The 10,981-nt window shown below is 38.5% G+C and overlaps 1 protein-coding gene across 1 annotated transcript in view; it reads right to left on the reverse strand.

Annotated features, from left to right (window-relative positions):
- LOC111598821 (tyramine beta-hydroxylase) overlaps window positions 1-9,857 on the reverse strand; it is a gene marked incomplete at its 5' end in the record, with an annotated part of 32,648 nt that extends 22,791 nt beyond the window's left edge. The window contains one exon of the mRNA XM_023314251.2: window positions 9,755-9,857. Within this exon, the coding sequence (XP_023170019.1) occupies window positions 9,755-9,857 (103 nt within the window). The remainder of the gene's footprint in view (window positions 1-9,754) is intronic.
- Between the last annotated feature and the right edge of the window lie 1,124 nt (window positions 9,858-10,981).

Genomic DNA, 10,981 nt, shown 5'->3' on the forward strand with positions numbered 1-10,981 from the left:
CTCTCTCATGCTCTTACTCTGTCTCCCTCTCACTCTCTCGTTCACTCACTCTTACTCACTGTTATTTTAACTCTCTCTCTCTCTGCTTCTCCCTCTCCTCTCTGCCAGTCCTTTCTATATCCATATCCCAATCTATTAAAAAAAAATTTCATTCATAAGCTTCGACTGCTATTCAGGATGCCACACACCAAAATTCTGGCTACTAGCTCTTATAGTTCTCGAGCTATGTTCCCCAAAAACCAAGTCTCCAGATTGAAATTGTCGTTCCATATCAAAGCAAACTTAAAGCAATATATATATACATATAGAAGAAAGAAACAGTGCATAAGGACATTCAGATCTTACAGCAAAAATAACCCAGCTTATCATTGTAGATCCAAAAGAAATATATATATATATATATATTTCTGTCAGAGATGTCAGACACACAAAACAAGCATACCCCTTAGAAAACATTTTTAATGGTGTGTATGAAAAAAAATGTTTACAAAATAAGTAGAGTTTATTTAGCTCTAGTTGCTCGACTACAGAATACCCTGCATACAGAGCTCAACTTTTTTTATATAGACGCGTTACATGATAGATGGGTCTTCAGTCTTTTTTAAACCACAAATAAACTAGAAAACTTATTTTCTTTTTTTATCGATATATATCGATTTTAAGCTAAAGCAGAAGTTATTGATAAAAAGTGATAAGTTGACAAATAAGTCTCTATTTGAAGTATTTAATTGGTTCTAAATGTCAATTTAAGAGCCTGAACAGCTAAGAATTGTGAGGATATATATATATATATATATATATATATATCAGTTTATATAGATATATATATATAAACTGATCTGAAGCAGTGCTGTGTTATTAAGAAATACTTTATGCAGCTTCCTGTAACACAAACGCCGCCAATTTGACGCGACTCGCTGCGAGTGTACAAAGCACAAAACGTATAGAAAGAGATAAAAAGGAAAGCATGAAAATGGAATGGAATCAAATCGAATGAAAATCGAGGCATGAGCATGGGCTGGTTGCAGCAGTCAGCGATGCACTCTGGGGAATCCCCCGACGGAACGTGAATGGCAAAGCTAAAAGCGTGCGAGTGGGATGAACTACGCTAGATACGATATAAATACATATATATCTATAGACACATATATTAAGAGATATGGTACAAGGTGCTGAACGAGCTGCGAACACACACACTCACACACACACACACAGAGATACTCTTGCATCATTGGTTATTTATTGGTTTCCACTAAATAAATCGACTCGAAATTGGCAAACGTCGCAAAATGGACATTATTGGCCTCTATTGGTGCGCCACGTTCCACATGCACATCATCAGGGCAACTAACACGTTCAACACTCGGAATCTGGGGCACGAAATGCTACCGAACACGTTCTACTAAATCAAAATGGCTCTGTCGACACGAGATCCACAAGACTTTAACCCAAATACTACTTATCCAGCAGCAGCAACAACAACAAAATGGGACAGAAAATGGAACGAAATGTTGTCAAGCAACACGGACACATGTTTAAGTATATTATTTATTTAGTCAACTTTTCACTTGGCACAGGCACAGTGGAGCAAAATGAGGCTTGTTGCCTCAGAGCAGAATAGTGATGGAACTTAGAGAGAGCTTGTGGATAGAGAAGAGTATGGATGGATGAGGCAAAGACGGGAAGAGTGGAAAAGTAGGAGCAGGATAAAGAGTCCACAGAGAGAGAGGGAGAGAGAGAAAGTAAAAGAGAGAGAGAGAGAGAAAGAGAGAGAGAGCTAGAGAAGTCCATAGAAGTAAGGTAAAGTCTAGATATGAAGAAAGTCTAGCAATGGAAGAGATCGTTGATATACATAGAAGGCTTCTTCAATCTTCAGACTCTTCAGACTTTACCTTCCTTCTATATACGAGAGAAAGAAGAATCCATAATCAAAAATTTTGAGAGATGAAAATGTGTATAAAAGAAGAAGTTAAGCAGAAGAGAGAAGAGTCTATGAGACAGAGTCCACAGAGAGAGAGGGAGAGAGAGAAAGTAAAAGAGAGAGAGAGAGAGAAAGAGAGAGAGAGCTAGAGAAGTCCATAGAAGTAAGGTAAAGTCTAGATATGAAGAAAGTCTAGCAATGGAAGAGATCGTTGATATACATAGAAGGCTTCTTCAATCTTCAGACTCTTCAGACTTTACCTTCCTTCTATATACGAGAGAAAGAAGAATCCATAATCAAAAATTTTGAGAGATGAAAATGTGTATAAAAGAAGAAGTTAAGCAGAAGAGAGAAGAGTCTATGAGACAGAGTCTAACTGGAAAAAAAAAGAAGAATGAATGCGAGGAAAGACAGAGTCTATAAAAAATAAGTCTATAAGCAAAAGTGACAATAGACGGAGCTGTAGACGAAAGAGCCTAAAGCCATACGAGCAAAGAATCTATAAACTATATAGGACAGAGTCTATGCATGAAATGATCTATGAAGAAGAAGTCTATAGAGAAGAGTCTATAGAGGAAATAAAATACATAAAAATGAAACAGAAAACTCTAGCTATAAGTGTAAGTCTAGAAGGGAAGAGTCTCATATGAGAAACAGTCTATAGAAGAAAAACAGAAAGTAAAGGCAGACACTATGCAGGGGATATGCCTTGAATCGAAGGAAGAGTGAACACTATTGTGGAAGGAAGAGTCTATGTGAAGAGAAGGAAAAGGCAAAGGAAAGAGGACAGCAAAGTCTAAAGAAATAAGAGTCAATACAAGAGAAACATTCTGTAAAATAAGCCATAAAGCTGAGCAGCAACAAGAGGAAAGAAAAGTCTATCAAAACGAGAGTCCTTATAGCAGCTATAATCGCAATCTCCGTATCTCCGACTGTTTCCTCGGTCTCAGACACACGCGCACGCCCGCCCACGCAGTCATTTAAATTCACATTCTCACATATCCAAATAGATTTGTATGTATTAGCCAAGTGTGTGGAATATTTGGTCTGGCCCCATTGATTGTCGGCATCGGCTGGGTTCGGCCCGGTCGGCTCATTAGCCAAAATGCGGCGGCTCATTTTGCGTGTAATTCGCTTGATTGTCGGCTGATTGCAGGCAGAGCAAATACTTTTGCATACTTTTGGGCCAAGGGCCATGGGCCATGGGCCACGGACTGTGGGCGTCCCCAAAGATTATGGGACATGATTATTAGACAGCATTTACCGATGTCACGTGAAGTTGGGATCCCCTAGCTCCTCGCTCCTTCTCCCTCTCGCTCGCTCCCTCCATCTCTTTTGCTGTTTTCCTCATCGTCGGGAAGCTCTTTTCAAAACTTGTTATGAGCAAGCAAAAAAATACTTTTATTTTATTTGGTCTACTGTCAGGGGATTTGGCTTTGACAGGCAAACACAGCCGATGCGAACGATAAGAGCGGCAATAACTTTAAAAGTCGCTGCGGGCTGCCGTCGCCCCCTTCGGACCCAGCCGCCCCAGCAAATGGGCACAAGTTTTGGGTGTCTCCGTCCCAGTGTTTGAGTATATTTTGTGAAAATCATTTGACATAATGCTTGTGCCATACTCGTCACTGGCCCAAACCTTTATTTACAGCAGATAAATAGAAAGAAAAGGTCATGCCATGATAAGTCTTGTCCCATAAATACTTCCATTGAGTTGATCAAACTTAAGCGAAGCAAATGCTGAAGCAATGGAATGTCAACCACAAATTTCGCAACTTCATGGAAACAATGGAACTGAAACAGCAAAGTTGTGCACAAGCAATGAAAGAATTGCCACAAAACTAGAATTTACAGCAAACAGAAAAGTCCATTGAAAGACCTTAAGCTCAGCTGGCGAGCATTTAAAGAGTGGAACTGAAACAAAGGAAATGAAACAGCTTTAATGAAGAATAGTTAAGTCACAACGTCTCACAAAAGCCGAAACAAAAGCTCAAGTGAACAGCTTTAGCTCATTGAAACATTGGCTGGCTACCTGAAACATTGGAATTGAAACGTTTGAATTGAAATGAAAATGAATGGCTACTTGAAACATTGGAATTAAAACAGAAAAGTTAAACATCGCGATCAATTGACAATGAAAAAAGCTTTCATCTTTAACTCATAGAAACATTGGAATAGAAACATTGGCATTGAAACATTGGAATTGAAACACTGGAAATTAAACAGAAAAGCTTCACATAGAGCTCAAGTGACAATTTTTTTTCTTTTTTGTGTTTCTCAATTATTGAAACATTGGAATTGAAACAGAAAAGTTAAGCATAAAAATCAAATGATAATGAAACAACTTTCTCTCTTATAGTTGAAATTGATTTCATACGCAACATCATCAGGTAGCGTACTCTTGCTCTGCTACCTGACACTATGATCGATAACAATTTCTCAGCAGTTGTTAAAGTTATCGATAACACAGAACTTACAAAATAATCAATTAATTTTGCCATTTAATTACGAAACGGTCGCTGCTTCTCGAACAGTTGGAAAACTAACGCAAAATTCCAGCTCAACTGTTGCCATAGGAGCGCTGCAGTGCTGCAAGTTGCGTGGAAGTAGCTGAGCTCAGAGCGAGCTTCGTTTATTATGGCCTAGTCTGCAGTAAATGTTGTCAAGCTTAGCACTTTGACCAAGATTCGAGACGCCAATTGAACCAAATCAGCCAAGATGAAGCCTCAGGCTCAAAGCACTCACTGCCTGGCCAAGGCGGCTATTTGCATAATGTCTTGCTATAATTATAATGGCATGAATATGGCTTTAAGACTTAACTGAAAATATTGCTAAGACCCAAGTTATTTTTGCTTCACAGCAATTTTTTAGCTTCTTACTCTTATTTGGTCACTCTATATATGGAATTAAATTTAATATATATATTTATATATATATATATATATAAATATATATATATATGTATATATATTTATTTATTAGCATTCTACAGTTGTGAACAAGACTCTGCTCTGCCACTTGATGAAGCTCAACTCAACTAGAAGGAAATCCATTTAGCTACTTTATTTTTATGAACTTGAAGCAAACCGAAAATAAAATACAATTCAAATGTGCTCGAACAACAATTTGTTTTTGGTTTTTTTGTTTGTTTATTTTTTTTTTAGTTGTGTTTAGCTCAATAAAAGAAGAAGAACACAAAATAAAACTAAGAGCAAGTACATGCATAGAGAACAGTTCAATCAGTCGTAAATCTTGGCAGCCAGTTGAGCAGCCTCAGCTGTCACAGCTACCCCAGGGGGGCAACTGATGGGGCAGCTGGGGGCATATTCAGTAAGCTCACTGCTGTTGGCCCAAAGTTGGGTAGCAACGAACTTTAACGGGGATTTGCGCCCAGCCAGCTTAGCGTCAGTCCAAACAAAAACACTTTACAAACAGCAGCAACAACAGCGGCAGAGACTGGGGACTGGGACTGGGGCTGGGGCTGGGGCTGGTTCTGCTGGGTCTGCTGGCTTGGCCATGCACATAGTAGAGCAACTGCAGCTGGGCGCGCTCAACAACAACAAAAGCTAAAGCCACAACTAAAGCATAAACAAAGGCGCAGCACGGAGCGGCGCTCGTAAAGCTTTCAATTAAAATTAATAAAAATTTACGCGAATTAAATAAACACAGGGCAGGTGGGCGTGGCTGCTTGAAGCGCACACAAATCGACTGACTTAACTCTATATATATATATATATAAAATATATACTCTATATATATATATATGTCGCTATTTACATAGCTGTGCTGGGCATATTAACATGAACAGCGACAGGCTTAAATAAATTGAATTGTTTGGCGCAATATGGGCCCAGCCATTAAACAGCTGTGGGCTCTTGGCTTTGGCAGCAAGAAAAACAAAGCCAAGTTAAGCCAGGGCAATCGACGATGCACATAGAACAAAAACCAAAAAAATCGCTGAGAACAAGAAGCAGCGAAGCTGGCAAACAACTCAATAAAACAAAGAAAAATCCAGCAACAACAAAAAAATATTAAAGCCAACAAGTAAACAGGATTAGCAAAGGCAAGCCGAACACCTAATGCTCTAGTAAATTATAATTTTATAGTATACTCTGCGATCTATCATATATCATTTATATATCATCCTTATATATCATATATCATTTAGTATATCTATGTCTAGATCAGGGTCATCATATCATATAGTATAAAATCTTATATCTATGGTAGATGCTAAATGGTATACCATACGTAGAATACCATATCTATATCTATATAAATCGTATTGCTGATCAAGAAACCATTTTCCAATTAGCCAAGAATGTAAAGTGAGAGAAAACAAAGCCCCTTTCATATAAAGGATCTTATATTAAGATTTTAGATATAGATATGGCAGATTTTAGATATAGCAGCTATATTTTACTGATCGACGTGATATCTATATCTATGAGCTGAGAGAGCTTTGCTCTAAGCTGTTTCTATATATATATATATATATATATTTATATTTATCATATAGGATATATATATATATATATATATATATATATATATATATATATATATATATATATATATATGTATATCACATCTGGCAGACATTCAGTTCTGTACTTCTCACATGGACTAACAAGCCTGGACGACTCTCTACAATAACATTGAAGCACAGCTAGAAGTGCTCAAAGGTAAGATGCACGACTGGAGAATACCCTAGAGATCTTTTAGCACTGCGACTTCTCTAGCAAATCAGAACAAATCACTTTCTACTGTTATAAAACACTGCTAAAAGTTATCGATAAGCTTAACTCATGTGTAATGCTATCGATAACATTGACATTTATCAAATGTAATTTTGATAGTTCTTTAGCTGTCGGCTTTAACTGAAATAATTATCGATCTGTGCTATCGTACTATCTATTTTTCTGCACTTATCGACTACAATACTACATATATCGATAGTTGTTAATAGAAATACATTTTAGCCCTATCTCAATCTAGCTAAGATCTTATAGTTAATCTAATGGACCTGTTGTAAAACCAATTTCAAACTGGATAAATATCTTCTATTCTTTTGGCTACAAAGAGTCGCCAGAACTGAGGTTCTTGTAGTTCACAGGCTCGAGAGCTAGGACATTAGCGCAACTTTATTATACCCACACCGCCTATGCGATGGGCGCGCATTTATAGGGTATAAAACAGAAACGAAAACAGGCAAATAAAATGGCTAAAGAGAATGGAATGGGAAGGACAACTGGCTAAGGACGACAGGACAGCGGGACAGCGAGACAGCGACGCAAAGCCACATGACGAAGAGACTGTGATTTTGTTTTAGTTGAAGGACCATGTTATTGTGTTTATGAAGCACTTTGCTGGCTTGACAAACACTCTGCGCTCGCACGGCCTTTGGTCGACGCTAATCAGTCGCTCGCTCTCAACTAGTGGGCATTAGCGCTGTCCCATTTAGCTTGCGAACCTATAAAAACCAGCCACCACCCACACAGACCGGGACAGAGGACGTAATGTAGATATATATATTCATTCGATTTGCATTTAGACATTAAATTGATGTGCTCATAAATCGATGCATAAAGCAGCGAAGCATATGCGATGTATATCTATCAGTCAATCTGTCAATCAGTCAATCACGCATATGCTTAGCAGCTCAAATTGATGGCTTGTTGGGAAAGCAACAAAAACTTGTTGCATATCTTTAAAGGATTCTGTGCTAGCAGTTCACTATGAATAGTTATCGATAACACTTGCCAATAGCAAATAGTATAAGAAGTACGTGTTTTAAATACAAATATGTTTATCGATAATACATCACATTAGTTACCTCTATTTCTAGGCTCTTAAAACAATTTATGTTAAAGCTTAAAGTTATCGATAACACATGTGTCATATTGGTTTTATTTATAATTAAGCATAACATTTGCTATAATAGCAAGTATGCAGTAACTTTACTATGTAACATGTATTTATCGATAACACTTACATGCAGTCTAAATTCATTAAGCAAACATCTCTATGCAGAAGTGAGTTATCGATCACAGCTTTAACAAGCACATACATATCATAAACGTCAAGTGCGTTCATCGATATGTTATAATAACAGTGTCATTGCTATCGATTACAGTTGTATTTGTCAGAACTCTATTAGCAATTACACTTCTCCAAAGCTAACCATATTTAATTTTCATTACACAACACTTGAAAAGTACAGTACAAGCAGCAATGCAAATGTATCGCTCTATAATCGTTATCGATCAATGTCAAAGGACACACAGACACTTGGATGTGTATATGTATAGCCGCACCTGCACAGCTTCATTACATTTACTTGCTGTGCAGCGAGCCAAAGACGGCGCCATGTAACTGGTTTTTGTTGCTGCTGTTGTTGTTGTAGTCATGCTGCCCTTTGTAACCGAAGAAAGGATACATTTGTAGGTTGTATTGATTTTTAATGCGCGTCTTGCTGGCAAGCAAGCCATCGCGTCATCATTGGGCCGTTGGGCGAGCCGGAGCCAACTACTTTGAACTTCTCTTGCTGTGGAAGCTGTCATGCAGCTCCTTCAGTAACACTGCTTCTGGCTGGCTGACTGACTGTCTGTGTGTGGGTGGGAGTGTATCTTTTAGTGCTTGTAAAAAAGTAATGCACAAACAAACAAACGTGTCACAAACATACACAGACACCGGCAGTCGTGCTCGTCCTTTTCAACATTGGCATTGTCTTGTGATAACTTAATACCACACGCATGCTTTTGCATGTGAGAGTGTACAAGGCGGCGTATGCGTTACTTCTTGCTTTGCAGCTATCGCAAAGTGGCAGCCGCCATAAACACTGAACAACATGCTGAAGATACGCAACGGAATTGAAAATAAGCCAAACGGCACCCACTCCTCCAGCTTAGCTCTGCTCGCGACTAAGTTGTGGGTGCACATGTACTGCGCTCTTATTTATGTTTGTTGAGTAAGTGCTAAGACGATCCCACTCGTTAGCATGGTGAATTTGTCTAGAGCTAACTTATTTTGTAGCAAAGCTCTGCTTGCTCTGATACTATGCTGAAGCGCCCTCTCTTGCTCACACACACACACACTGTTTACTTTGTATGCAGTTAGTTAAACTGCCAGCAGACACACCACAGCTGTACTCTGCTGCTCTCACAACTAAGCTGTGAGAAATACGCTCTATTTGTGTCTGTTATGTAAGCGCAAAAAGATCGCTCTTATGGTGATTTGGTGTCTGCTGCTTCCACCACTCTCTCTCTCTCTCTCGCTCTTTATCAGTCTTCAGCTGTACTGTTGAAATTAACAGTTAGTCTATGCTTGGCTGCGGGCTTGAGCTCGTAACTGAACAGTGTATATATATATGTATGTATGTTGGCACTCTTTTCCGCTCTCTCTCTACGCTAAGCTCTGCTTGGTGACTTTGTATGAAGCTAATTATATTTATGAGTTATTAATTGAAAAATGAATTGTTGACTGCACAGCACACAATGTATTTGCACAGTTACCGTGATTTAAATTTGCTTTACTTTTAAGAGAAATTGTTTACAATGTGCATCTTAAAATTTTGCTGGCGAAGCACAAATTCAAATTAAGAATTTAATTTTCATTTTGTTTCCTATGCAGTTTAATGGCAAACAATAAGCAAGGGAAAAGGTAAATAAACTAAGCTTAATTTAATGAAAGGGGGATAGAGAGAGAGCAACCGCCAACTGCATTGGCAAAGGTAGTTTCGTACTCATGTCAATGTCAGTCGATCAAACAGCGCGTTCTCTTCAATTCCCCCTCTCTCAAACGAACACCATCTCCATTTGCTTTCGTTGTACTTACGATTTGAGTGAACGCTCAGTGGCCGCGTGAACAGCGTCAGCAGCAGCAACATCAACATGACCGGCAGCAGCTGCATTGAGCGACGTTGTCGTTGTTCTTGCTTTTGCTGCGGCAATTGCGGCTGCGGCGGCGACTGCGGCTGCGACGGCGGCTCTTGCTGCTTCCCTTTGTGCTGCTGTTCCTTGCCGACATCCATTTGGCATTTGCCCGATTGAACGCTTGGCTGCAGCGACATTGGTCCCCCTGATGCGTTGATCGTTAATCGTTTATCGTTCCGTTATCGTTGACTGCCTGTGAAAGTTGTTGTTGTTGTTATTCCATTGTAAGCACTCAGATAGTTGAAATCAAATTTAACATTATACGAAGTTTGTCGCATTTAATACTTGTTGTTGTTATTGTTATTCGCCCTGTTGTCTGTTTTTGTTGTTGCGACACACTTTTTATGGCTTAGCAATTGGCAACATTGCAAGCACAATTTGTGCAGCATACTTTGCAGCGCTCGCAATTTTACGAGCCCGAATTTGAACTCTCGCCCGAGCTTCAACTTTAACTTTAACTTATTTAAAAAGTTTTCAACGTGCCAAAGCTACGTGAAACTCATTTTATGACCAAAATAACCACGGACCACTCTCTCTCTCTCTCTCTCTCTCCCTTTCTCCGGCTGTCTGTTTTGTTAGGTGCATTTGGCCGTATGATGGACCCAAAAGTTTCAACTGAATGGCCATAGGGTAACGATACATTTATCATGACTAAATCTTGATAATCAAGTGCAGCCACGCATACACACACACACGCACACATACATATATATATATATATATGTATATTTGCATATGTGTTTACATTTATCTGTTATTGCCATGGCAATAGAATATGAGCTTGATTAAAATGACTTTCAATTTGTTTGCTGCGCATTTTGCATGTGAGACTGAAGCATAATCAATCAACGGAATTAAATGCGTTAAGATTGCTTGATTGATTGATTGATTGAAGACTTGTGTTCAGCACAAGCTATGGCAGTTGGCATACTGTCAATTTACAGTTATAATTGATGCCTTAAATTTAAATTTTCTAATGGAAATGGCAAATAGGTAAAAAATTGTTGAAGCAAAAAAAAAAAAAGTAAATGTTTAAAAATACGTAAAATATATATTTATTTCTATATAAAGACTGACTGATTGATTGACTTCTTGTTTGAAGAACCAATTATTTATTGACTGATTGATT

Source organism: Drosophila hydei, unplaced genomic scaffold (genome assembly GCF_003285905.1).
Source record: "Drosophila hydei strain 15085-1641.00,03,60 unplaced genomic scaffold, DhydRS2 tig00000215-arrow-arrow-pilon, whole genome shotgun sequence".
Lineage (NCBI taxonomy): Eukaryota > Metazoa > Arthropoda > Insecta > Diptera > Drosophilidae > Drosophila > Drosophila hydei.